Raw genomic sequence first — 27,748 nt, forward strand, 5'->3', positions numbered from 1 at the left:
TGTGATGGGATTCGGCTACTGCCCAATAAATAGCGTAAGGACATCGATAACAACGGAGACTATTTCATTAATTTTAATCTTGTTCTATTCATTTTTAAATAAAGATTGAGAATTATGAAAAATCAGAAAGAATCAACTATTATATTTAATATTTACAATATAATTCTGTGCTTTTTATAATAAATGTACTACTTCAGATAAGAACATTAAATCGGAATAAGAATATTAAATTAAAACAAAACATGTCATTCTATGCAAAATTTTACAATATTCTTGAAAAGAGAATAAATTCTTTTTTGGAGTATATTTGATAATAAACTTTTCTCAAATTTGCGATGAGTATATTTTAAGAAAATATTTCTCGTCAAAGATGACCATTACAATTAAAAGAAGAAAAACAAATTAAATAATCGCCTTTTCTAACGGTAGAATATTTTTCCCTTCACAGTTATATTCGTATGAAAATAAAAAGGAATCTAATTACATCTTATTAAAACGTAAGATTTCGCTCACACGCGATATAATACCACTGCAAAATTGTTATACAGATGTTAGGTGTGCAGATGTTACTCTGATAAAGTAAGTTGAAACGAGATATAAAATTAATGATCGCTCGTAGTAACATTCTTGTCCGATAAACTGCGTAAACTCCGCAATGACATTTCGCTCTCGGCTTACTTACGATTTCTCGGCGAAGAAAGTCCGCCAACGTGCAACTTCCCTTTCGAGCTGCAAACGCGCGAGCTGCAAACAGGGTCAAGCCGATGAAAGTAAATAATAATGCGCGCGCGAACAAATACCGGTATCCTTACTTATGACGATTTGCATAAGCAAGCGCTACCCGCGGCGGATACTGACGGGCGTCGGTAAATTCCATCGTTGACACGCGAGCGATCGACATCCTTGACGGGAAAGGACCTTTTCCCCGGTCTTTCGCTTCGCGAGGGTACCGCTACCTGTTCTTACGGGACCGCTCCTTTCGTAAGGACACGCAGCCTTCTAATGTCCCTCGTTATTCCCGGCTGGGCTTGCGGACAATTACACGCTGCTACCCACTCGATTATCTCGTCGATTATTGCCGATCGCACTGCGTTAATGTCACCATATAATGTCCCACGCGATTAGTATCCTTGGACGAACTTTTTCTCGCCTGGCGGACAAAAGAGACCGGCGATGTATGAATGGCGAAGACCTTTCTAACGCTTTCCTCTTTCCCGCGTTCGCACGGTATAACGCTAATAATGTGAGTAACGTGCCCCCCTTTCTTCGAAGGTGATTATCTCTTATACCTATCCTGGATCTGTCGAATCTGCTGGTTAAACCAGTTGCATAAGTTGTAGAAGATTTAATAATTGTATTAAGTTTGAAAACTGCGATCCAATTATATCAAAAAATTATCTTAAATTAAATATTATCGACTCGTTAATTCATCGTTGATTTATTATCCAAGAGTTTCTTTCATTTTATATTTTATATTTATATTTTATATATTATTTTTTATATTTTTTAATTTTCATATATCTTATATGTTTTATTGTTATATTTTTTATATCATATATTATGTTTTATATGTTTATATTTTATATATTATAAATATTATGGTTTGAATGGTTTTATATGTTTATATTTTATATATTAAAAATATTATGGTTTGATTGGTTTTATATGTTTATATTTTATATATTATAAATATTATGGTTTGAATAAATGTTTCCAGAGAGAAAGAGTTGACTTTACATAATAATACTTATATGCAAAATAAATGCGTGTATATAACATTCAACTATACTCAGCAAATGCGCCCGATAAGTCTCACGCGAACGTAGTTTTCGTCAAGTTCTCCTTCGCCGCCAAAGTTTCGTAAGGAAAGTTTCGCGGAGTAAAAAAATGGCGGGATTCTATCACGGAGCGAGCTTCATGAACGAGCATTTTCGTGCTACCGCAAATAATATGCTCCGCGCGAGAGCAGCCTCCTGACGTAAGGCGCACAATAAAAGTTTTTGCCGCTCGTCGTTTGCCATTAGAGCGAACGGTACCGTTCTGCATGAAAGCGCGGCAACGGCAACAGCATCGTCGTAAATGGTTGCGCGCCGTTGTTGTAAGTCACCTGACGGCGATGAGAAGCGGAGAAAGGGACGAGCGCGCGCGCGAGCGTCATCATCATCCGCTCGTTCCAGCATCTCGCCGGTGTGTTACGTGAGAATGCAATGCGTACCCACTGACCGGCTTCACGTAACGTTTGGCGGCAGGTACGGACTCACGCTTCATTACGACTCACGTGTCACTTTGGAGGCGTAAAGCGCTCGAAGTGCAGTTAATTTATCGCAGCGATAAAAGAAGCTATCGCTTTCTCCCTCGGCTCTTCCGCCGCTCTTCGTCGAGCAAGGGTTAGTTACACCCTTCGTCGGCGATAATTACAAGCAAAAATACGAAAGCTCCTGCGCTAATAAATTGCAGAAACTAATTACTTTTCTCCCGTGCGTTGCTTCTCGTCGAGGAAAGCTCACGCTCCCTCCTCGACGAAGAAATATTAGACTTATTAAATCCACGAGACTAATGTACTTCTGTCTCGGAAGGTTAAGCCTTCCTTTGACGAGGACACGAGTTGCCGGCAAGAAGAATATAAAAATTCCTTCGATAGCAAATTAACGAAAATCTGAGCGAAACAACAAATTCGAGGTGCCTCTTTGGTATGGAATTGAATTTTCGAGCCTGGCGTAATTCTTGAATAATTCTGAAGTATCGTTTGTGTGAGAATGTCAATTACGTACGTGCAATTAGACCTTCAAATTTGCCGTCAAACTCGCCCATCGCGGACCCTCCGCAACGCCTCCGTGCCGCTCTAATTTTAGCACGAACGCGCAACAGCCTGTGCTTCGCCACGCGAGCGTCCTCCCTCTCCACCCTGTGCGAGGAGGGCCGGTGTGAGGAGGGAAAAGAGAGAAAAATTTAATTAGCCAAAAAAACCTCGCCATGGAGCGCCACGTAAGCGCTCGCTTAATTAAGATACCGATCGTCAGGCCGTTGTAACGCTTGTACACGGACGAGCGGCGAGGCACGGCCTCGAAAAGTCGCACGCACGGTGAAAATGGCGTATGACTTATTGCAGCCGGTCACTGTGCCGAGAGAGGAAAGCCGGAGAGACGAGATCGCCGGTTATGCAAAAGGCGAAAACGGCCCTCGGCCACGTGCGCTCGCGCGCTCGCGCGAGTGGACCGCGATGCAATGTCATCGAACTTATATAATGCGTCGTTCTCTTCTTTCAATTACGCGCACCTCCGAGCGATCGAAACCCTCGATTTCCCTCGACAAGATTTCGCTCGAAAGGATTCGGGAAATCGCGATATTCGGGATTAAAATTATCCCCCTCTTCTCGCGTAAACGTTCTCGACATTCTTCGTCCCAAACATCCACGCTGAATTCCCCCTCCTTCACCCCCCCCCCTGCCCCTTTCGCTATGATCCCGTACGAAGAGCCTTCGTTGATACAAAAACCAAAACAAGAGCCTGAAAGCCTCTCTCTCCGTTCGCGACTGACTGCACGCCTCTCCGAAAGAGCCTCGGCAATAATTATATAATATAACTCACTTGTGAAAAGTAAGGATCATCCGAGATGAGACCAGAGATAATTAATACAAAGATAATTACTTCTATCGTTATATTACATACTGTGATAATTATTAATTAATCTCTAACAATAGAAGTAAATAAATGATATATTAAATAAATACGCGTCAAATAAATAAGCACGCCAGGCGGGATGAGATCGTCCGGGACCGCGGGAGGAGGCAGCGAAGAAGCCGCGCGGTTCCTCTCCGCGCCACGGAGAGAGATTCCGGCGAGAGGCGCGACCCGCGCGGAATTCCTCCTCGCGAGGGATGGCCCGCCGGCGGCAATCTCGCGCGGATAGGCGCAGGTGAGAGGGCCCCCGTGAGAGAAGAAAGGTAAGAGGTCCCACGAGGAGAGCCGGGGATCCCTACCGCCCGCCGCGCCGGCGAGGAGACGCGCCGACGGGCTCTCCCGGTCGAGAGGAAGAGCCTTTCGTGAGCCGAGCGGAGTCGAGTCGAGGAGATCGCGCGCCGAGGCGTAGTGCATCCGTCGCTTTTCACCGTGGACGAACGTCGTCGGGGCCCGGCCGTCCGCACGCCGCCCATGCAACGCCGGACAAAATGCCGATTACCTTGCGTACTCTGTGTAAGTGTGTCCTCCACGTAAAAAAGAGAGAGAGAGAGCGCGAGAGAGAGAGAGAGAGAGAGTCCTCCTGCGGGATCACCCGCACCGCGGCTCCCGTATGCGTCGCGACAGTGTGTGACTCGAGCTCTCCCCAGTCGGAAGTATAACGTTGATTCGACGTTGATCTGACGTTGAAATGGTCGGTGAATGAATCAACGTTAATTCAATCCTCATCGACGTCGAGTCAACCTTCAGCCAACGTTGTCGTCCCGAATTACGCTCGCGCGTTGCTCTGCCTCTCGTCAACGGTGAAACGAAGCCGCTCTCGAAAACGACGATGCGCTCGGCTGGGTCGAGCTGAGTTGTGATAGAAGCGTCTCCGCGGCCGACAGCCGGTGGGAACCCGGTGACTCGGTGTCGAGGATGGGTCACGAGTTCGCGGAGCGCCGCTCGCGCGAGCGCGGCACGTGACGCGGCGTCGTGACATTACGGCGCCTCGAGGTATTCCTGTGTTATGAGATGTAGACCGAAGTTCGGGCGGAAGTGTGTGACGGTCCTCCAAGGGACCAAGGAGAACAGAGATTGTTGACCATTTGTTCGCTCTTGCTTGGTCCGGGTGTCATTTTGCAATTTGAGGAACTCGAGCGAGTATAATCTAATTTGACAGGTCTGAAGTCTTCAGCATTGCGTCACTCGAGAGAGTGGCTCCGAAACGCTTTGATATCTGAATCTTCGCGCTTGCGCTTGCAACCGCGTTCCGAGTTCTGATAACATCGGAGAGTCTTCGTCTCTTTTTCTCGCGTCGAAACGTGTTGAGCGGTATGTTACGCAGATAATTTTTCTGGAGAATGTTAACATTCGCACGCTGAGAAAGTGCTGTGTTGGCTTGCCCGGCTAATATACTCGCACGGAGAAAAATGTTTAGTCGAACGAAGAAAATGTTCTGATGATGTGAACGATTGAGAAATTCCCAGTCGAGAGTACCAGAATTCTGTTGAAGTCTACCAGAAATCTTGATAGCTTTGACCGAATTCTAATAACTTTAACCGGACTTTTTCTGAATTTTCCACCGCGGATATTATTCGAAACATTCGAGGATGGCATGGAAAATTATTTGATATATGATATAAATTTTCATATTGCGACGTTAAAATCTGGGCGAATTATTAACTAGCTGCTATGGTGTATACGGGGTGTCCGGGATTTTTTGGAAACGAAAAATTGTGAAGATTAATCAGACCAAACTAAGAAGAAATGTAAAGTACCATTTTGCAAAAATCGCAATAGCTATTAAGTTATTAATGATTGAAAATGACTATATCTAGAAGCTCTTTTAATTAATGATAACTTGAAAATTTGCGTACTTCTTTGCAAAATGGTAAAGGACTTTTTCATTCGGAATGACCTAATCTGCAATTATATGACAGCTATTGTGCCAAGTGACAGTTCAAGATTCAGGGTTCAAAGTCCCATATATCGATGTGGTCATTTTCAATCATTTATTTTTTTTTTCACCCGGTACATCTTGCGCTACGCATCTTCGAGAGCGAGAGAATCGCTGAACTCGAAAATCAAATGACATTCACACGCGGCGACGTGTAAGACAAGCTGTATCATTATCGCGAGCGGATATAGCAATTATCGCGAAGCTATAATAATCGCGTAAAATCTCGCCGAAATCATCTCCGTAGCTACGAAGCTTCCAAGCGCTCGCCTCTTATCTCCGGCGCACACGCATGCACGCCGACATTGCGTAAAACGCAGTCAGGCGGCTTCTCGTCGGTAGCGCGATCGATCGATCATCGGCCGCCGAGCTGCAATTAAACGGGCCGCTCGTCCGCGCCATTCACGACTCAACGCGAGCCGTTTGTCGAGCGCACTCGAAGGCGCGTTTGCACAATGTTGAAAACGCCATCGACGCGACGTGCTGTGTGACGCGCGCGTAAATTAACCCTTGAACCCTAGGACGGTTGAAAATTCAGTCGGTGATATTTTTCAACTCTTGCCGCTAGATAGCAAGACGTTACATAGCGGTGTCCTGCTAGGATTTATAATGTCCGTAAATATTTATGGTTGACGTATGCTGAACAGAAAATAATAAAAAATTATGTTGGTAAGAGTTCAGCCGTCCTATTAATAAGAATAAAAATAGCGTTCAAGGATTAAATTAACTCCATCCCATGCTGCATCCTCGCGACATTCTTCTCCTCCTCGTTGGAGGATCTCGACACGTTGGATGCTGCAATTCGTAAAGACGACGATTGCCGTGAATAATCTTGCTGTCGTGTGAGTACGTTGACATGTACGTTGATTTAATGTTGAATGCAGCTCGATGACTTCCGCTTACATGGCCTCGCCGGCTGTTCCTGTTCCTTCTTCGGGTGTCCTGCATTCGCGAATTTATGATGACCTCTCGATCGCGAGTCATTCGAGACACATGACGTTACGGCCAGCAATTAAGCCGGAGCACCGCGGTGTGCGCTTTTCTGAATATTCCGATGAATTAAAGAGTGAAAGGATGCGGGGACGTGTGCGGACATTAATTTCGTACTCGATTGAGCGACGTGTTATCGTCGCGCGAATATTTCGCTGCACCGAGAGAGAAGTTTTTGGCGTTCGTTGGCTACAATCACGTGGTGGCAGAATTATAATCGGATGAACCGTTTTTGTTTCATATGGCAGGAAGAGAAAAAGATCGTTTGTATCAACGAACAAAACAAATTTTGATTGAAACAAACGCTCATTACCGCATTGATTCAACCAATCGCTGTAGCAAACTTCGCTATCGTGTCGACAGCAGCGAACAGCTCGGGGTGATCGATTAGAGAATCTTCGTCGAGCAAAATAATTGGCAAATCAGCAACCAGGCTGAATGAATCGCCGTGTATGTAAATACGCAATGAATTATTAATTGGCGCGTGTGATCAATCAAATTAAATGAATCGATCGAGACAACCGTCGCTTGTAGTGACCATTTGCTTGACGTTAATGCGAATCTTTCAGCCGAGCAAAATTTTAATCGTCTGGCGCCAAACTTTTTTTTTTTATAAACGTATCGTCGGCACGACAAAGAAGAAGATATAGCTGGCGCCGGGAATTACCGTAGGCCTACTCCGAAATCAGTTTCGGAAACTTTGGTTTTAACTTTGGTTTTAGGAGGTTTCAGGTTATATAAGGTTGGTAGGCTTTAAACTAATTTAGATACTTTCCGTAACTAATCAGCTGATCAATTACCAAGCTAATAAATAAAAAAAAATCCATCCGTCTTTCTATCTAATATTGCAAGATTAGCAGCTAAAACCAAGTTTGCAGACAGAAATAGCACATGGCTGTGACGTTCCGCAATTGATCAGCTGATCAATTGCGGGACGTATTTAGGTTAGTTTAAGACCTACCAACCTTATAATTAAAACCAAAGTTTCCAAAACCGATGTCGGGACAGGCCTTGTGTGATTTTCAGTAAGATCAGCCATTCTTCCGTCGATCGTAGGGACTCGAATCCTTGACGTTGAAGGATCAAAGCGACGTCAGCTTCGGCGTCTCAGAGAAACATCCTCCAAGCGTGATCAGCTGATCAATCACGGAACATATCCAAACCGGTTTAGGCCTGCCAACCTTACAACTAAAATCAAAGTTTCCAAAACCGATTTCGGGGCAGGTCTTGTGTGATTTTTAGTGAGATCAGCCATTCTTCCGTCGATCATAGGGACCCGAATCCTTGACGTTGAAGGATCGAAGCGACGTCGGCTTTAGCGTCTCGAGAGAAACATCCTCTCATCGCGACTTTTCATCGATCCTGCAACGCGCTCTTCTCTGGCCGCCGATTTCTAGCTGCTCATCTCACGGGTGTCTCGCGGACGCGCAAAAAGCCATCCGCCAAATTGACCTGGTCGAAACTGGTTTAAATAGTGGCAGGGGAGGGAGAGAGGGAGGGGGGAGAAATCCGATTTGTCTGGGATCCCAGTCCGGCGAGTGTTAAAACAGCGCCCGCGCGCGGCAGGACACTTTCGCCGGCGCGCAAATTGGCGCCACTAATTATTCGGCTCGTTCTGTCGCTAAACTCGGCATTTTCTCCCGGAGGTCCTGCGCCTCCCGCGTCCGCGCGGCGACAGCTGCCGCGCGTCCGATCGCCGATTGTTGAATTCGCGATGGCGAGCCGGCGGGGAAAAATAACTCGCGGACGACGCGCGGCTCCGAATACGCCTCGCTCTATCACGACCGACGGTCTTCGACGTTTGCCCTGGCCTTTGCGTCCTTTGAATGCTATTGACGACGGTGAAAATGGCAGCGACAATGGCACGTGTGCCCGAGTGCATCGCCTTGCTCGAGCTGATATTATCGGCCGATTGGCCTTTCGAAGAATTTCGCGCATTCTGCGGCGCGAAGTTGTCCCGCTTTGAGGAAGCGGCAGGCCTGTTTTGGGTTTATTTGGAAACTTTGGTTACTTTGGACAATTATTCTGAAGCCGCGCCCAGCCTACAATTGTACGCATAATTGTGAAAACAAATACGGGGGTCAACTGCAGTCGACAAATTTAGATTTCTACACGGAGGAAATTGTCACAGAGGAAACAATCCTCTGATGACAATCCTCTGATGAAATACGAACGATTAGGAGATTCCGATTGAAGTTTTCTTCCAGAAGTTTTCTTCCAGAATTCAGTCTAAATCATCAAGATTTTTAGTTGACTTAAATAGAATTCTGATATTTTCAATTAGACTTTCTGAATTTTTTATATTTCGCCAGAGAATTTTTCTCTACCGGTTGTACTGTACTTGCTAACTAAAGCGTTATGAGTACAGTTATGAGTACAGCGTTTCAACGAAGAGCACACCGGTAGTGCTTCATAGATTAACGTCTCTTAACTCTTCAATGACGTTATAATTGCTACTTCTCACACACACACACACATATACAAACCACATTTCAAATCGCTTCAAATCCCTCGAGGGAAATTCTCTCGTTACGTAATCGTAGCTTGAAATAAAAAAAGAACGCTTAAAAATATTAGCAGCGTGTTTAGTACATTAGATGTATCTGAATTCTCCCGACGAATCACAAATTTATAGGTCAGTTTTTATGTTGAAAAATAAATAAAAATGTAAACCTTAATAAACACGCAGAAACTCGATTTTTTAGAAGACGATATCATCGAAAGAAAATGTGTTGCGATAAATAGGTTATAACAGCTAATACATATTTTTTACATATTTTTGAAGAATGTTAACCAAAGAATCATTCATTGTGATGGTATATTGCTACGGTTTGCCACAAATGAAATACGTAAAAAAAAAAAAAAAGATACGTATTTTGACATGATGCTTACATTTTCGCAGAGCTTGCAAATGTAACATAAATTTCGTGTAATTTTCACACCGGTATATGTGTCTCATTTGTAAGAAACACATTTCAATGAGTAAAACATATTTTGTGAAAACTGGGAGCGCGGCAGGTACATCTCCGAAACTGAGCATCCGAGGACATATATCTATTTACTGAGAATTTTTCACTCACTTTCCCGCGTAAAATCTATCCTGCGAGTTCGTCGGCGGAGTTCAGATACACCTTGTATAACTTCTCGCGCAGCGTCGCAAAGTTTCGAACGGTGAAGCTGAATGACTCGGCTTCATTGTCCGATGAAGCGTGCTTGGAAATCAGCTTAACGCTCTTAATCCTCTGAAAACCGTCAAGAGAGAAAGAGAGAAACGTCAGCCGGACAGATAAGAAGGATAACGCTGACGTCGCACGGCCGGGAAAATGTAGCTTCACCGCTTCGCCGTTCGAGCGGTCAACGAGAGTCCTCGTAAGTCCTCTTACGTAATCCATTGACAATTATCTCGCTCGGCGCTCTTCGAAATGTCACTAACCGAACGCATGTTACGCGAGGATCGCCGCGGCTGCGGCGCGTCTCCTTTTCAGGGGAAGAACGCTCGCGCCGAGAAGTCGCGAGAAACACGAGACCTCGCAATCGCGATAATAACAGCGTCCAGCGCGTGTCGGTCATCTCCAACGCGAGTATGAATTACGAGAGGGTAGCGGGATTTTATCACGCCGCGACGAGAAGAATCGCAATGGCGAGACTCTCGCAATTCGCAAGGAGCGCGCCATCCTCGTGGAGGCGAGCCGGGGTCAACTGCCGTGCTGTAATCGTTAACGACTACGATCGTTCATGGTCATTGCGGATTAAGAGCTACCTTGCCTGGTCGATCGCGCAGCGCGGCTGAGACGAATTCGAATCGCGGCTTCGTAAAAGCGCCCGCCCGCCGCCGCCGCGAGGATGATCCGCTGCGCGAGCAACCTTTCACGCCAGATTGCGAAAGCGAAATCGAGCGATATTCAGCAATCGTCGTAATCATCAGCTTATTCAAGGACCGAGCAGTCGGAATTCGACGGTTCCATTGTCTGTATGAAATACAGACGTGTCTATATATACATGTATATATGATGGGAGAGGAATTTAATAGTTTTGAAATTTCCAAAGATCGATAAGTTAACAAAAGTTAGGGCACTGTTATAGTAATATATTCTTGATAGTAAATAAAGTAAAAAAGTCTAATATTATTTTTTCTTTCGACGAATAGTTAGCGAGATATCGTAAGTTAAATGTTGAAAAAGTTACCAAGTTTTCCTTAAATATTTCAAAAAATATTAGGCAAATAAAGAAATGTTTCAGACAAAAGTTGTTAAAATTAATTGGTAGAAAAAGAAGGTATAATAAAAAATTGGGCTTTCTATTCAAAAAAATTAAGTTGACCTTCAACTGACCTTGAAAATGCCTTCCAAATAAAAAACTGATAATGCCATTCTCTTTCCTCTTCGAAATTATGGAACACGTGTGTTAGCTTTTTTTAATATCTTTCATAGTTTTCGAGATTTTTTACCTGTTACGTTTGAAATTTAGCACCCTGTATATACGAGTAACATCGAGGAAATGTCTTCTTGTTCTCTTCGAAGTTTCTTTCATAGAGAGAAAAAATATCGAATGAATCAATTTTCTGGCGAAATGAGAGGCGAAACGATTAAGGAATTTTAATTTAAATTAAATTAAGGAATTTTCGTTGAAAATGCCAAAACTTTATCCAACCGAACATCCTGAGCAATTAGACTGATATTTTCAACCGGGACTTCCGCATCGTTCATATTTCATCAGAAATATGTTTCATCGAACCAGACATTTTTTCCCATGTCGTGTTGGTATTTTTCGTAATTGCTTACTGAAAGAGTGAACAAAGAACTTAGGAGGGCGGGAGGGGATAATAAATGTCAAAAGCAACTTTTTATCGGTAACACTGTTGGTTCTCTTCATGCTTCGATAATCAGGTTCATTAGTTCGGTTAATAAAATATTGCGACATAATATAAAAAGAGAGAAAAATATTTGCTTGAATGAAACGATTTTCCGGTGAAGTATTCGACGATTCCGAAATTCCGAAATTCCGAAATTCCGGTTGAAGTTGTTAGAATTCAGTCTAAACTGGTTCCTGGTTAACCTCAATAAAATTCTGTTTTCAATCGGACTCTCTGAGTCGTTCGCTCGAAAAAGTTTGTTTCAACCAGACATTTTTCTGCGCGTATAACTCAGTTTTACACACGAACGTCCTTTGTGAGCGCATTTAACATATTTCTTTTCTTTTTCAGCTCACATTTGCATGCACAATGTTACGTTATTAGGCTCTCTCCAATCATGTGTAAATTTCTTGTTTTCAACAAATAAATTATTTGCGGGGCAAGGATCTCATGAACGTGCTAACTGGCTGTCGCCCGTAGCTCAAGCGTGCGCTGGCTTATCCTGCCGCTGATTTATCCTGCCGCTAAATTTAAATAATCGCAACCCAACATCCAGCGACGGCTCTTGCCCGCCTTTTATTCCCGCGTCTCCGTTCTCTCGTTACTGAAGTTTCCCGCGTAGTTCCGAAGAAGGCACGGTTTGATGAAGTGAGCTCTCACTTCAGTAACTTCGCGGTCCTTGGTACCCATTGGCGCGAGTTTTTCACGATTTCTAAGGATTACTGCCCTTCATGCGCAGGTTTCGTGACGGCGGTCTTATGCAACGCACAGCGGAGTCTTGAGCATGAAATTCCGAGGAGGAGCTTCCTGTCACGCAGAGCGATCGACGGAAGTAGAGGAAGGTACGTTCCTGTCGAAACTCGGCGGCTTCCGCGCTCCCGACGACGCGATTTAATTAAACCGCTCTTGCAGGAAGTATTTCGATCCGAACGAGGAAGGCGCCTTCGACAGCTACGGCTCCGCGGGTGGCCAATACGACCCGTACGATCACGTGACGGGTGAGTGTCACCGTTTTGCATCCTTAAGCCTTTAACGCCTACTGATAACTATAGTTACCACAAACGCATTTAAGAATCCATAACTTAGTCAAAAAAGAAGATATTTTTGTTTTCTTTGCACCACTGTAAAGGTGAATTTTTCTTCTAAAAAATGATATATAGATTGTATGTAGATTCGGTTTAGTCTGTTTTTAGCTCAGTTTTAATGATAACATGTTTTGTCAAATAGGATTCAAGTAGGTATAGTTAGCATTGTTACTGACAGCTAGAAGTGCACTATAAATGAATAGATTGGTATTTGTTATAATTTTATATATTTGGAAGCTTTCTCAGATGCAAAATGTGAAATTAAAAGAATACAGAAATTCAAACTGGCGAATCCAATATGGTGGACACGAAAATCAAGAAATCAACCTATTTTCATGAAACCTGGTGACCTACAGTTTTTTATGCGGCGGAAAATTAAGGGACGATTGACTATTTAAATGATGATCTATAAGATATTTTTCTGAAATAGTAAACTTGACGCTCTGAATGATAAACTTCACTCACAAATATAGTAAAGTTTCAGCTCAAAAATGTCAAGCTCACTATCAGAGTCATGTCGTATAAATTACCCTTTATTTTTCTTTGTATAAGTTGCTCATTTCGTATATGCTTTTAGGATCCAGGTCATATTTACCAATAAACAATAAACAAAAATACAAGAAGACTCTTTGAAAAATATCAAGAATCATTTGATACGTCAGAAAATTCCATAGTTTTTCGTAGATATAAAATTCTGATATTTTTTTGGTTATCACTACTTATAGTCTCAATTCAAAGAACTCAATCTTACTTAAACTCTAAATCTTAAAACACTTATAAAAAAGTCGGGCGTTAAAAAGTTAAAGCTGGAATCGCGAGTCTTCTGCTGTTTGCGAGTCCTTCGAGGCTTCTCTTTTGTTTCGGCGTTTCTCGCGACTTGGGACTTTGAGATTTGTCCATAATGTCTCGTAACTCTCTTCTAAAACTCTCTCTCTCTCTCTCTCGAGCGCGAATTACGAGGCTGTCCAAACGACGAGTTTTCGACTCGAGTGTCCTTTGTGCGGTGATAAATTTTACAATACTAACTCAAACGGACACGCGCATTATTCGTTTGCATGTTTCGTAATAATTTTCTCTCGTCGCAACACGAGTATTCCCGAGGTAGGACAGTTATCTTTCAATTAATCCTACGCGCGACGATGAAAGGGAAATCGGTGTCGGCGCGTCGATAATTGCAAGAGACTTCTTCGCGACGCGAACGGCGATTTTATGGAAATGGCGATTTTTTACCGCGAGTTCGCTCGCCGCTACCGTGAAAAACTATCCTCGTTGTCATCCGCAGGGACTCTTGCGCGGCTCGTCTCCTTAATTGCCGTCACAAATGCATACGATCGAACGAGCGCGCGAGCGAGTATTTAACTCGCGCGCGGTTCGACGAGGCGAGCGCGAGCGGATTATCACTCGCGTGAAAGGTGACGCGACGTTTATATCGCAAAAAAGCGCGTCGCGGATAGGTCATGCAAAATCTCACCGGCCGCGGCAAATTACCAGACGTTATCTGCGAGAGCGCTCGCGCGAGCGATAAGTGTGGACTTTTAAATATCACGGATGCAGCGCGCCTGTAATCTCGACGTGCGCTTGTTGGCGGGATCCTTAATCTCGTCCCGACGTGTCTCTTCTTTGTTATTAAAAACAATTTTGTACTAATTATCACCTGTCCTATAAACGCTGCTTCAATCGTGTTACTTCGGTCGGTGTGTTATTAAGCTCTCTCTCATACATGTCCAAGAAATTAATTTAATACATTGATAAGCGAGAGGATGAGTCTCACGCAGAATCGCTTAGGAGGATAAAGACAAGACGAGCGATTTTGCACAATCAGGAATGTGTCTTCCTGCGAGAATACGGAAAATTGATTAAGAACTACCCGAATATTTGTGCTGATTTACGAATGTAAACTTCTTTGCGAATGTAATCTCGTGAAGTTATGCATTTTTTATATAAAAGTCAGAATTTTTCGCCAGAATTTTTGGACACATTCAAGTAGGTGAAAGAGGTTAGGAATGACGAGTTTGAAGATTTTTAATATGCCGTTTTTTAATATGGTATTTTTAATGTAGTAAATGTGACTCATTATATAGAACTTATCCTCCTGACATTCAAATGGTTCCAGCCGTCGCTCATTATTTATTAAAAAGTTATTAACAAAGGAAGTTTCACAAATGCAGCCTACTTTTGCGACACAGTGTACATTAATCCTTAAACGCCAGGACGGGCGAAAATTCACCGGATGATACTTTTTAACTGTTGCCACTAGTTTACAGCACATTATACAACAGTGTCCTGCTAGGATTTACAACGTTCATGAATATTTATGTGGTTCATGTATATTTAATAAAAAATAAATAATAAAAAAATTGTGGGTGAAAATTCATCCATTCTAGTGTCCAAGGGTTAAAATAACTTTTTAATGGACGGAACAACGGTTGAAGCCTCTTGAATGTTACTCAGAAGGACGAGTTCTATAAGTACCAACATCAGGACCATTGGAAGGGTCTCCAAACAGCATATTTTTTTTACCGATTTTTATGACACTGTAACAATAGTGGAAATTTGTTTTCAGTTTCGTTCATTGCGCGCGAAAGTGACTGTTAAAGAATAACTTTTCTTTTCTCACGTAATAAATGAAGAAAGAATTTCATTCTACATTAATGTTGCGTAGAAAGTAAATACTTTCTGTGTTTGTGATATATTTATAATTCTACGTTATATAATTTGGCAAATAGTGAATCAGACAGTAATATGAAGCTGGCAAAATGTAAAAGACTGCGCGCGGAGGCGCGGTGCAGTTACTCAGCAATGAACCGCGCAGAACTGATGTGTATGAACCAACGCGCAGATAAAACTAACGCAGTTGTCGCTTTGCAATTTAACATTTTCCAATAATAATATCGCGAAGGCACGAGAAGCGCTTACTTTCCACGTATGTAATACCGAGGCGCAATTAAGCGCCATTAATCATTTTTAAATACGAAAAGAAGAATTCAATTTTCAAGCTTCAAGTTTACACTTTCACACGTCTGTTATTGATGCCCCGACTGCTACGTCGTGGAAACCCTCTAAACCCTTTTTTCTCAAGACTGCAACGTGATGACCAAATTTCGGCGACAGATTCGCGCGCAAACATACGTCGAAGATGACTACTTGCCAAAAGAGGCGAATATTCGTGCTTAGACGGCGTTGATTCTTCAAAGTGGAAATGATCACGTTCTCGATTTTTTACTTACCGAACACGAGAAATGTCTGGGTCGGTACCAGACCTGAGAGTCTGGAATAGCCGCTTTGTCCCACCATAACTTATCGACATAAGAACAGCTTCTAAGCGACTCATTGCGAAATGAAGAATTCGCCTGTACTTTACAGATCTCTCCGACATCAGGAAAAATGTGCCGGGCGAGCCAGGCGTCGACTATCCCGCCTACTCGACATTACCTCAGACAGGATTCACGTGCGAAGGACGTTCGCGCGGTAAGTACGATGCAGAATAAATCACACACACACACACACACACACCCACACAGCCGGCTCGTCACATACCTCCGAGCGATCGTTGTCCGCTCCGACATATAAATACCGGCACCGTTTGTTTGGGTCACGTGGGAAAGCGAAGCCTTCACTCGATGCGCTCCGCGCATGAACTCATCACAGTCACCGATTACACCGTGCAGAAACCGCCTGTTACGGGATTGAATGTTCGCGTGAAAGCGCGCGATACAAATGCCGTACGTTACAAATGAGACGTCAGGAGGTGCCTCGCGCGGCGCGGCGGGCGATTATAACAGCGCATAATCCTATTTAGTCGGACAATCGTCCGAACGAGACTTCTCGCCGGCCAGCGAGAGAGTCGCGCTGATCGATATCGAGCTCTCGGAGCCGTCAGGGCGAGCGCTTAATCGACAGATGCGCCGCGAGTTCCGAGTGTCATCGCCGGTAATGGTGCGTAATGAGCAGCCGACTCTCCGGCAACATTTTCCACGCTATTATGTTGTCAACGCGCTCGTTTCTCGCCCCCTTTCTCCCTCTCTCTCTCTCTCTCTCTCTCTCGCTCGCTCGCTCGCTCACCACAAATATTAGATAATCCGCCGAGCGGAGAGACCGAAAAGGAACGTCGCGACGAGACGCGGCCGGAGACACTCCGCGTGTAATCGTTGCGCAAACCGGCCGGCGCGAAATCTATGCATATTATGTCACGATTCCCCGGCTGAGACGAATTTCTAATTCATTTTTATCGGTCCCACCCGGGTACAGGCTACTACGCCGACGAGGCGGCCGGCTGCCAGGTGTTCCACGTGTGCCACGACGTGCTGGTGTCCTCGTTTCTCTGCCCGATAGGCTCGACTTTCAGCCAGAAGCTGCTGACCTGCGACTGGTGGACCAAGGTCGACTGCTCCACCAGCAACCGATACCTCGAGGTGAATCGCAACAACTATCAGGTCGACGACGACGAGATGATTCGCAACGCGTACGCGATGATCAGTCTGCAGGCCGCGGAGGACGTCACCAAGGACGGCTTGGTGGATCCTGACAGCAGCGCCAGAATCATGGACTACTCCGCCTTGGGTGGGAGGACCGTCGGCTACACGCCCGGCTTCCGCAGGATCACGGACTACCCGGCCGTTGACGCGACCGGCAACGACTTGCCGAGCGGCTTCGAGGACTATCCGCAACGTGACGACCGGCATGTTCTCCACTACAATCGCTATCAGGAGAAGGTGGCGAAGACGAGTTCGGCGTATCAAGGCAAATTCCACCTGGAAGACAAAGAACGTTCGCCTTATCATGCTTCTCCCATAATCCGACACGATTATCAGGGTCGGTCGACGGGCGACAACGGGTTCCAGGACGACTATCGCGCTCCCGACGGCTTCACCAATCGGCTACAGGCGTCCTACGCGCCTACTGTACCCACTGTCACCACCACCACCAGGAGAATGTACTCGCCCACGGTCCCGACGACCTACCGGCCTTCGACGCTGGCTTACAGCAAGCTGGATCTGCTAATGGACAGCTCCGATCATCTATACGCGCACAGTAAAAGCCTGGTGACACCTTCCACGGTTGTTCGTCAGAGCGATGACTTGAAGAACGCCGACTCGGGGACGAGCGAGGTGTTGCGACGCTACGATGAGCCGGGGAAATCGGAGAGCCTCTCATCGCCAAGGACAGGCGACGACGACCGGCAGGATGACGAAGCGCGTCTCGACTTAAAGGGGAAACCGCGAGAGACGAGTTTCAGGATCAACGTGACTGATACGACCGATGAGGATAAGGTGATCAGGCAGCAGAACGACAGACCTCTGATGGAAAACGACGACGACGACGAGAGTGCGGAAGACATCGAGACGAAGGACAGCATCGGGATCGCGCGAGCGCTCAGCAACCCGCGCGGGAAGATCATCGTGCAGAGTCAGGATCCTGTGGCGCAGGTGTTGAAGAGCGAACAAGGTGCTCCGGCCACATTTTCCCCGTCGCGGACCAACTCAAGTCGCTCTCCGGGATCTTCGGATGACGTGCACACTGTGAAGGAGCCGACGCAGACCCTGAAGAAGCCGAACGTCGCCGCAATCAACGAAACTGACAGCGACGATTCGACGGAGGACTACGAGGACGTGACGAACTCGACGACGAAGAGTTTCGATGACAGGACGACTCTGCTGCTGACGAGACTGCAACGAGGAGACAACGACTCCTCGACAATCTTGGTAACCGCGCAACCCGCGACGAGCACGACCGCGAGAATCTCTCAACTGGCCAATCACTCTTCATCCAATGAGAACCAGACGACCGTGGACCAAAACTTGTCGTCGTCGAGGTCAGTTTCCAGCTTCGACGACGAGCTCGCGGACCTCGAAGTTCCCCGGCCAGCGCTGTTCCTGCGGCCGCCGTTGCAGGGCTTCTTCATCAACGTCCCCGAAGAGACGCGCTACGCTCCGATCGACGGCAGTTTCGAGACCTCTTGGGGTCCAGTAACGACCACTTTAGGCACCAGCGAGTCGTCAGTGTACAACGAGAACGTCGACGAACAGCCGCTGATCGAATACGCGGACGAGGGTTTGCTGGCGACGACGCCCAACCTAGAAGTTTATCCCGCCGAGCGACTGGTCAGCGACACGCCGACGCCCATACCATGGCTGGGCTCTTCGTGGCACGAGCGGACGGTCCTCAACATCCCCATGACTGACATCGTGCCGCCAATCGTGGATTACAACGACAGCTTCGGGGACTTCGTCCCGCCCAACAGAGACGCGGACGAGCGCGTGGAGGCGCCAAGAACGCAGAACGTCCCTGAAAATCCGAAGAACAACGACAGCGAGGCAGAAGTGTTGAACCGGTACAACACCGGCTTCCAGTTCACCATCAGGGACGCCATCAAGGCTCAGGTTGGGTCGAAACCAGACGTGAAATCGCCGTGCTACTTTTCAGCGTCCGATGAGCGAACAACGCACTGTGAGACGAGTTCCGCGGGCCCTCAAGCCGCACCTGCTGCTCCTAGTGTTGAAGAGAAAGCGATTTCGATTGGCGTTCAAGCGACCACGAGCGTTCCAGAACAGCCGAGACTTTTTGAGGGTGGAACGAGGTCGTCCAGAAAGCCGGTTACGCCCGTCCTCGATAAGTCCCTACGGTTTTCGAGTGTTGCCAACGACAACGTTGGTATAGAAGAAACGACGTTGAAGGCTGTCACACCAAGAGACGTGCTGCAGGCCAAGGAACCCGAAGAAGAACCTGAAGAGACCACGACGAGAGCTACGACGACGAGCAGTCTGCTGCATCCAATCCGTCCAGGATCTTTGGAGCAGATCGAGGAAGTGATTGACCGACAAAATTCTCCGTTCGAGGTGTCGCTGACGGTGAAGAAGGACGAAAACCTCGACACGACTTCCGACGACTTCATCAGCCGATTGGTCGCTCAGCATCAGCAATCAACTGGAGTTTTGAAGGATCACCTGGGAGATTTCGAGATCATCAAGTCAGTCGAGCCGGAGGACGAGGTTACCAGCATCTCGCAAGCACCGGGATCGCCCAGCCACGCTTTTCCAAGCGAAGACAATGGCAGTTCCAAGGTCTCATTGAGCAAGGCTCAGGCCGACCAGGCCGACCAGGCCAAAGACTCGATGTCCAACGTGAGTATGCTGAGCCTTCTTCAGCTCATGGCGGAACTGTTGAAATTGGACCGGCTGCCGCGGCCATTTTCCGTGCAAGACCTACGCAATGCCGAGCTGGAGCCTCCGACGGAGCTGGAACCGGACGAGGCACCGTTCGTCACGATGAACCCGCTTCTTGATCAGTCGCAAGGTAAAACACCCTTCCAAAGTGTCATTTCGAAGGCTTCCGTCTTCGATGTTTTAAACATACCCTCCGACATCGCCGAGCTGAATACCTCGCCGACCGCGGGTCCAGTTCAGCAGTCTTTCGTCACGATAAGCCCGCTGATAGACCAGCCGCAGGTCAAGCCGTCATTGAGGAAAACAAATCCTACGACGTCTGCATTCGACACCCTGACACTGGCCGCTGATAATTCGAGACCATCGTTGCACCTGGGCAGGGATAGAGCTTCGTCCGTCACAACGGGTATATCAGTAGACCAGTCGCAGATCAAGACGCCGCTCAGGAAGGCGAGTCCCAAAGTTTCTCCCTTCGATGATGCCTTGAAGACGACTTCCAACATCGCTTTCACGCAGTCGCCCGAGCTTTCCTCCCGAGGTAATCCTGAGCATGTGATAGAGACGAAGACAGCCAGGTCGAGGCCGAGCGTCAAGGTCAACAGACCGTTCCAGAAACAAGAGATCTTGGAACAATTGACGGAGAACTTCGGCCAGCCTCTGTACCGCGGCGACTCGATTCAGCGGTCGCTCATCTTCGACCTGCCGCAAGTGCAGAGGAACTTGGACTTTGAGAGTGGTCTGCCGGTAGACGAGCGTGCGACTGACGAAGCCGAAGAAGACCCGGAGTCTTCTACAACGGGAACGACGTTACCGCCGACGTCGACGACGACGACGACAACGACGACGCAGAGGACGGTCACGATGGCGGAGTCCGAGAGGACCATCGTCGAGACCGAGTTCGTGCCTTCCATAGGATTTTCTTTTGATACCAACGAAGGTCGCGAAGAGTATGTTGAGGCAATTCTCGGCGGATTGATCGACCAACATACCGACGGGAACGATCCTAGCGTCGCGCGATTAACGCATGAAGCTCCAAAGAACGAGACCCTGAGGACCGAGCGACACGACAGTCCAGAGGACGTTTGAGGAACCTTCGAGGGACGTCGAGTGTAAAACGTTAGGAACGTCTTTCGCGGATTCTCAGGTTGCTTACAGATGAACAGTCTCGCCGTTATCGATTATAACGTAAACTTGTAGCATCCAAACGTTCAGTCGCTATCTAATGTCGGCTCTACATTCAATGTCGTAAAAAGTAATCAATCGCAGTTGATTGTTACAAGAATAATCGGCTATAATTGGCCAATTCCTACGGATTACGACACTTACGACATCTATCGTAGGGCCGGCATAAAGAGAATAGCGAGTTCAGCAAATATGCATTTGCAAGGTTTAGCACATCAATGCTGATCCACGATAGATGTAACAAGCTTGTAGCCTTTTGTCTCAAGGCCAAAGCTTTGATGTTTATTATAATTCGCGACTAAATAAGTTTCGAGACTAAAGTCGTAATTCTTACAAGCTTCAAACGAACTAGCAAATTTATAGCTGTCGGAGCGGCGTGAAAAATGCTCCCTGTCAGAAATTGTAGGACTGAAAGCTCAGCGCACCCATCATGGATCATGGACTTAACTTTTCGTTGCGATATTAATATCTCAAGATACATTATACAGGCTGTCTGAGATTTTTTGGAAACGAAAACTTGTGAAGATTAATCGGATCAAACTGAGAAGAAAAATCTCGTGTCATTTTGCAAAAATCATTAGTTGTTAAGTTATTAGTGATTGAAAATAACCACTAGGCTCTAAAGGCTTTTTTAATTGATAAATTGTGTACTTATCTGCAAAATGGTAAAAGACCTTTTTGTTCAGAATAACCTAATCTACAATTATATTACGGCTATTGTGCCTAACGATAGGTTCAAGATTCAGAGTTCAAAGTTCAGTGTACTCATATCTATCGCTAAACACAGTAGCCGTCATATAATTGTAGGTTAGATTATTCTGAACAAAAAGTTCTTTACCATTTTGCAAATAAGTACGCAAATTTGCAAATTATCAATCAAAAGAGCCTGTATGTGGTCAATCCTTACAAACTTAATAACTATTGCGATTTTTATAAAATGGTACTTTTCTTCTCAGTTTGATTTGATTAATCTTTACAATTTTTTGTTTCCTAAAGATCCCGGACACTTCATATGCAGGGTGTTCACTCAAGTGGACACGTTGTGAGACGAATCTCCCAAGGTGAATGTGTAGATAAGACTTTGCACGTAAAATGAATCTTATTGGCGTTATCATCCTTCCGCTCGCGCGCGCGCAACGATGGACTTCGAAAAAAAATATCTGGATTTTTTTTCATTCTTTCAGCGCTGGTCTTGCTCACGTGTGACAGGAGGTGGAGTATGTATGTATATATAACAAACTGCGTATGCGTCCGGTGTGTGTGCAAGAGAAAACGTATATAGCGTTACGAATATATATTTTGTCTAACCTCCAGAGTTTCATATTCTTCCCTTTGTCAGTTGTCTCTCTTTTCTTTTTCAATATATCTATCTCGTTGTACGAACCTCAACGATGTGTAATCGATAAATACTTGCTCATCCTGTACACCCTCCTTCCACGGTTTATTCACCATGACGACGATAACGAACGTCAAACTCGCTTACTCTTCAGTGTTGTTCGGCCATTTCTCTAAGGCGACTCGATCGAATCTTGAACTGTGCTCTACCGAGAAGCATTGCATTGCGCTCGGAAGCTGATTGATCCGGAGACCGGCTGCTCACAGTGACGATATTTATCCGTTCTTGATCAATTGTAAATAATCGCAAAGTTGTATCGATCTGATGAGAAAATAAACTCTTTTGAGAAAGTGGAGTGGAGTATCGTGTATATAAAATAAAGAGAAAGTGAATCGTGTGTGATCTTATCTCGAAGCGAAAAATAAAGGGTATTATCTCCATCCGTCGACGATGAAAAATTCACTCCGGAACGATCGATTAGCCGCTTGAAGAAATTGATATCTCGCCGAGATGTCGGCGATAACCGCCGATAACCTGGAGAAAGGTACCAACGAAAACGAGGATGAAGAGGCAGATGAAATCGGCAGACTGGACCTTCATAGGCCATCCATATTCCTAGTTGATTATCGGTACCGAATTAATTAACCACATTATGAATATTCGCCACTCGCCGCGGAGCTTGTCTTGTTCGTGTGAGTTCTCTTTTAAGCGTCGCTTTCGTTTCAACAGAATGAAATGGATCCGCGACAGGGTTCTTAAGTTCCTCGGGCTCGGTGGACAGGGGCATCTCTTCGACGAACTCATTAGCGTAATTAACGTCTTCCTCGTGCATATCATTTCGAGAGAATTGGCCCGAGTTAACATCGATCGTTTCTCCATGACCAGGCGAACAATCGGTATTTCGAGGACAAGCTGCTCAACTTTCTCATACTCGACCTGTACGGCGTGACCAGCCTGGAGAAGAAGCTGATCTTCTTCTACAAGACTTACGTCAGCGAAGTAGTTCACGAGGAGGTCTCGGTGTGGGAGGAAAGTAAGCGAACGCATTGTTACGGAGGGGTGTGCCAGTTCCATCGGTTTTGCTAGCGCCAGGCGATATATTGGGGGAAAGTAATTTCGGTTTTTTGCATGAAAATGAAAGACGATATTTTTAATAGGAAAAAAGTTTTGTTCTGTTAAGTATATTGACCATCTTTTTCTAACATCTTTTGCCATCTTTGAGGTAATAACATGATTCCACACTCCTAGAACTTCTGCTCCTTATTGGCAAAAAATTGAATTAAGTGGTTTTTGACACCTTCATTTGAATCGAAATTTTTACCATCCAAAGAATTTTGAGATGACCGAAACGAGTGATAATCGGATGGTGCCAGATCAGGTGAATATGGTAAATGCGGTAGCAAATCCCATTCAAGCTAACAGCTTTTGGCGAGTCATTAAACTTGTGTCAGGTCTGATGTTGTCATAATGAAACACCTTTTCTGTTCGCTGATACTGGTCTCTTCTGCTTGATGGAATCATTCAATTTGTTCAGTTGATGACAATATACATTCGAATCAATCGTTTGGTTGTTTGGTAGCAACCTAAAAAAACTATTTCCTTCCAATCCCAGCAAACAGAGAGCATCACTTTCTTTTGATGGATATCGGCCTTCGATGTGCTTTGAACTGGTTCATCACATCTGCTCCATGATCTTTTGCGTTTAATATTGTTGTATATAATCTATTTTTCATCTCCACTTATAAGACGTTTCAGAAATGGATCGTTTTCCACGTTTCAACAGCAAATCGCAAATGGTAATACCACGAATCAAATCTCTTTCTTTGAAAACATGTGAACTCTAAATATCGAGTTTTGAAACAAAACGAAGTTGCTCCAAATGCTCATGCACGGTCGAATTAGATAAATTCAGTCTCTCAGCAATTTCTCGTGTTATTAAATGACGATTTGCGTCCACCAATGCCTTTATTTGGTCTTCGTCTCAACTGGCCTTCCAGAATGTGGTGCATCTTGGAAGTCAAAATTCCCAGAACGAAATTTCGAAAACTAATTCTGACACTGGCGTTCAGTCAACACATCCTCTCCATACACGGCACACAATTTTCTTTTTTACTTGCGCTGCATTTTTGCCTTTACGGTAATAAAAAAGCAAAATGTGACGAAATGCATGGTTGGTTCACCATTTTTGATACGATGCCAAACAAAAACAACTTAACAGATTCCGAAACAACTTTTTTTTCAAATGAAGCTTGAAATATGCGTTGTAAAACTATAAAATGATTTTCCGGTTTAAAATTAAAGATTAACTGCTTAAAAAGGCAACTAAACGCCATCTGTTTGAAAAAAAACCAAAATTACTTTCCGAACAACCCAATAGATATTCCGCCATCGAACTTGTGGATCTGGGACATCCCGTGTAGAACACTGCAATTTAGCGATTGACAGCATAGAGAACGTGTTACGGCGGCGTGACATAATCTGTTCAGTGTATTCGACACACACACTTGTGTCTTTGACTTCAGGCCAGCGCGCAAAAATAACAGCGTTGGCCGCGTTCACCTCGAAGGGCAGAGCACACAGGTTAACAAAGAGCGCTCCCGGTAAAGAATCCCGTGATTCTCACAATTACACAGCACCCGCCAGAAATTGCACTTTGTTTCTGATATAGCCCACGCTGCACAGTTTCCAATGCCACGTCAGCATTGCCGACACAGTGCTGACAAGCAAAGCATTTTTTAGCAGGTAGTAGTGGCAGTAGCAGCAGTAGACTAACGAGATTGAAGGCCTATTTAAAAAAAGAAGGAAAAAAACAAGAAAAAGTACGCGTGATACGGTCACTTAGTTTTCCTAGCTTGAGATTTTGTTCTCAACACGGCTGCCTCTGTATCTCTCCCTTCCTTCCTTCCGTATAGAATCTTAGGAGGTCTCTAGAGACCTTGAGGTCAAACAATTTTTTGCTAATCATTTTGGGTTTCATGTCTTTGATTAATTTTTTTTTCACCAGTGCGAGAAAGATAGATATAAGTAGAATAGATGGATAGATCAATAGATAGATGGGTAGATGGACGAAAACAGATGGAACAATATTTCCCAACAACATTAGGAAAGGTCGAGAAACTCGATGACAACGCTAAGAAGAAGGACAAGAAGCCGGCGAAGAAGGTCAAGAAGGTTAAAGGCAACAAGGCGGACGTCAGCCCAGCTTCTAGTTTGGCGATGAGTCCCAACACACTACAGGCGTCCAGCGTTCAAGTATCCAGCGAGGATGACGGCAAGGAAGAGGACGACGAAGACCGAGAGCAGGACGAAGGTGGCGAGCCTCCGAAAAAGAGGGAGCAGTCGAAGAGTGCGCTCGCCGGTTAGTTGCGTTTCGCGTTGAGATTCGCTTCAGCGATAAATATACGACAACATGTAATAATCGATGATCTTCAGATAGCTCCGACTTTGTCCCACCGGCCGGAGAAGAGGATAAATATGTGCTGACTAAGGTTGTTCCTCGTGAAGAGACGTGTAAATTTGCCGCTCACTTGAAACTCCATCTCATGTTACTTTTGTTATCGCGGAATCATGCGATATCGGCCCTTTGTTATTTTCAAACTTACTTCCTGCGCAAAAAGACAAGTTCAATTCCTAAATGATATCATATAATTACATAAAATTGTAATCACATATAAATTGTATACAATTATACATGAATTTTGTTATATACAAGGTGCTAAATTTCAAACGTAACAGGTAAAAAATATCGAAAACTATGAAAGGTATTAAAAAAAGCTGAAATACGTGTTCCATGATTTCGAAATGGGAAAGAGAATGTCATCATCGGTTTTTTATTTGGAGGGTATTTTCAAGGTCAGTTGAAGGTCAACTTAATTTTTTTAAATAGAAAGCCCAATTTTTTATTATATCTTCTTTTTCTACCAATTAATTTTAACAACTTTTGTCTGAAACATTTCTTTATTTGCCTAATATTTTTTGAAATATTTAAGGAAAACTTGATAACTTTTTCAACATTTAACTTATGATATCTCGCTAACTATTCGTCGCAAAAAAATAGTATTAGACTTTTTTACTTTATTTACTATCAAGAATATATTACTATGATAGTGCCCTAACTTTTGTTAATTTAATAATTTTGAAATTTCCAAAGATCGATAAGTTAACAAAAGTTAGGGCACTATTATAGTAATATATTCTTGATAGTAAATAAAGTAAAAAAGTCTGGAACATGTGTTTTAGCTTTTTTAATATCTTTCTAGTTAATATCTTTCTAGTTTTCGAGATTTTTTTTCCTGTTACGTTTGAAATTTAGCACCCTGTATATGGCCACGTATACAACTACATATAATTATACATATTCGCGGGGAAAGAAATTCTAGAAGAAGGAAGGAAGGAAGGAGAAAATAATTTGATTTAATTGAACGTTCGCATGTATCTACTGGACGAATATGAGCATTTGCTTCAATTGTTTTGCGCAACGGCACTCTTTTCGGCGTGCCGATCTGTGTATCAAGTGAAATTACGCTCGTATAAGGACAAAATTCATGTATAATTATTTTCCCCGGGTCCTCTACAAACGACTGATCTGATCCAATCGCGGCCAACGGGAGCGACCAAGTCGAGACTTAATTCTAGTTTCAGTCTCACCGTCGTCGAGTGACGATTTTCCGTTTCCTCCCAGTCTTAATTTCGAAGAGAGAGGATCGATCGATCGATTGGACCGCATGGGCTTAAGGCGAACCGTCGCCCGGCGAAATCGACCATAAAGCAACGTGATCCGCGATAATTGCAGAAAATGGTAGAGAAAGTCCGCAAGGTACCGACGATTCACATGATATGCGGCGAGGTAGACGGCAGCAGGACCGACCTGCGCGATGTCACTCTCTTCTATTTCATGCGCACCACCGACGAGGGTATACCCTCCTTCGATACCTACGAGGAGTGTCTCGATGATATCACGAGTTACCTAGTGGTCGGGTCCCTTGACAGCAGATTCTTGGCCTCGTTGGACAGGATGCTGACTGACGTAAGGATTATTCGATATAATCGCGAACGCTTCGAATAATGTCCCCTTTCACCGCTCGGCCATCCCGCTATTAATCCTTTCGCAACTGCGAAACCCATCCCATACATCGTAGAACGATATCGGCAGTGGATTCTGTTTATTTTGTTTATTCGGATGCACGAAATATAACGGAAGCACAGAGTGTTGGATAAGACTCTCGTGATAATCAATTACGAATTTAAGTGAGAGGACTTTTGAATGAAACTGTAAGTAAAAGTCGCAAAATTTCGGATGTAATAATTTCCTCCTTTTTTTATTTATTTTATTTGTATATTAATAATATCAAACTGGTCTGAACCCTTTGGTGTATAATAATTAAGACAATAGTATAACGAATAAGAAAATTCTGATATAATAGAAGAGGGGAAAATAAAAAAAAAGGGAAGAAAAGAAGAAAGAAAGAAAAAATGGAAAGAAAAAAAAGATCGAAAAAAGGAGAGAAAAAATTTTTTTCTTTCT

At 44.6% G+C, this 27,748-nt stretch overlaps 2 protein-coding genes across 2 annotated transcripts in view; both read left to right on the forward strand.

The window, feature by feature from the left end:
• The first annotated feature begins 4,019 nt into the window (after positions 1-4,019).
• LOC112590632 (uncharacterized) lies at positions 4,020-22,577 on the forward strand. Its single transcript, XM_025307762.1, has 5 exons — positions 4,020-4,193; positions 12,198-12,300; positions 12,371-12,456; positions 15,907-16,011; positions 16,792-22,577. Exons 1-5 carry the CDS (start codon positions 4,169-4,171, stop codon positions 20,790-20,792), a joined length of 4,320 nt encoding a protein of 1,439 aa, XP_025163547.1. The 5' UTR covers positions 4,020-4,168; the 3' UTR covers positions 20,793-22,577.
• Positions 22,578-22,734: 157 nt separating this feature from the next.
• Dhc98D (Dynein heavy chain at 89D) overlaps positions 22,735-27,748 on the forward strand; it is a 44,624-nt gene continuing 39,610 nt past the window's right edge. The window contains exons 1-7 of the mRNA XM_025307709.1: positions 22,735-22,853; positions 22,954-23,032; positions 23,110-23,283; positions 23,555-23,675; positions 25,328-25,582; positions 25,657-25,712; positions 27,017-27,250. Of these exons, the coding sequence (XP_025163494.1) occupies positions 22,735-22,853; positions 22,954-23,032; positions 23,110-23,283; positions 23,555-23,675; positions 25,328-25,582; positions 25,657-25,712; positions 27,017-27,250 (1,038 nt within the window). The remainder of the gene's footprint in view (positions 22,854-22,953; positions 23,033-23,109; positions 23,284-23,554; positions 23,676-25,327; positions 25,583-25,656; positions 25,713-27,016; positions 27,251-27,748) is intronic.

The sequence above is a fragment of the Harpegnathos saltator genome, unplaced genomic scaffold (genome assembly GCF_003227715.2).
Source record: "Harpegnathos saltator strain DR-91 unplaced genomic scaffold, Hsal_v8.6 scaffold93, whole genome shotgun sequence".
NCBI classification, from domain to species: domain Eukaryota; kingdom Metazoa; phylum Arthropoda; class Insecta; order Hymenoptera; family Formicidae; genus Harpegnathos; species Harpegnathos saltator.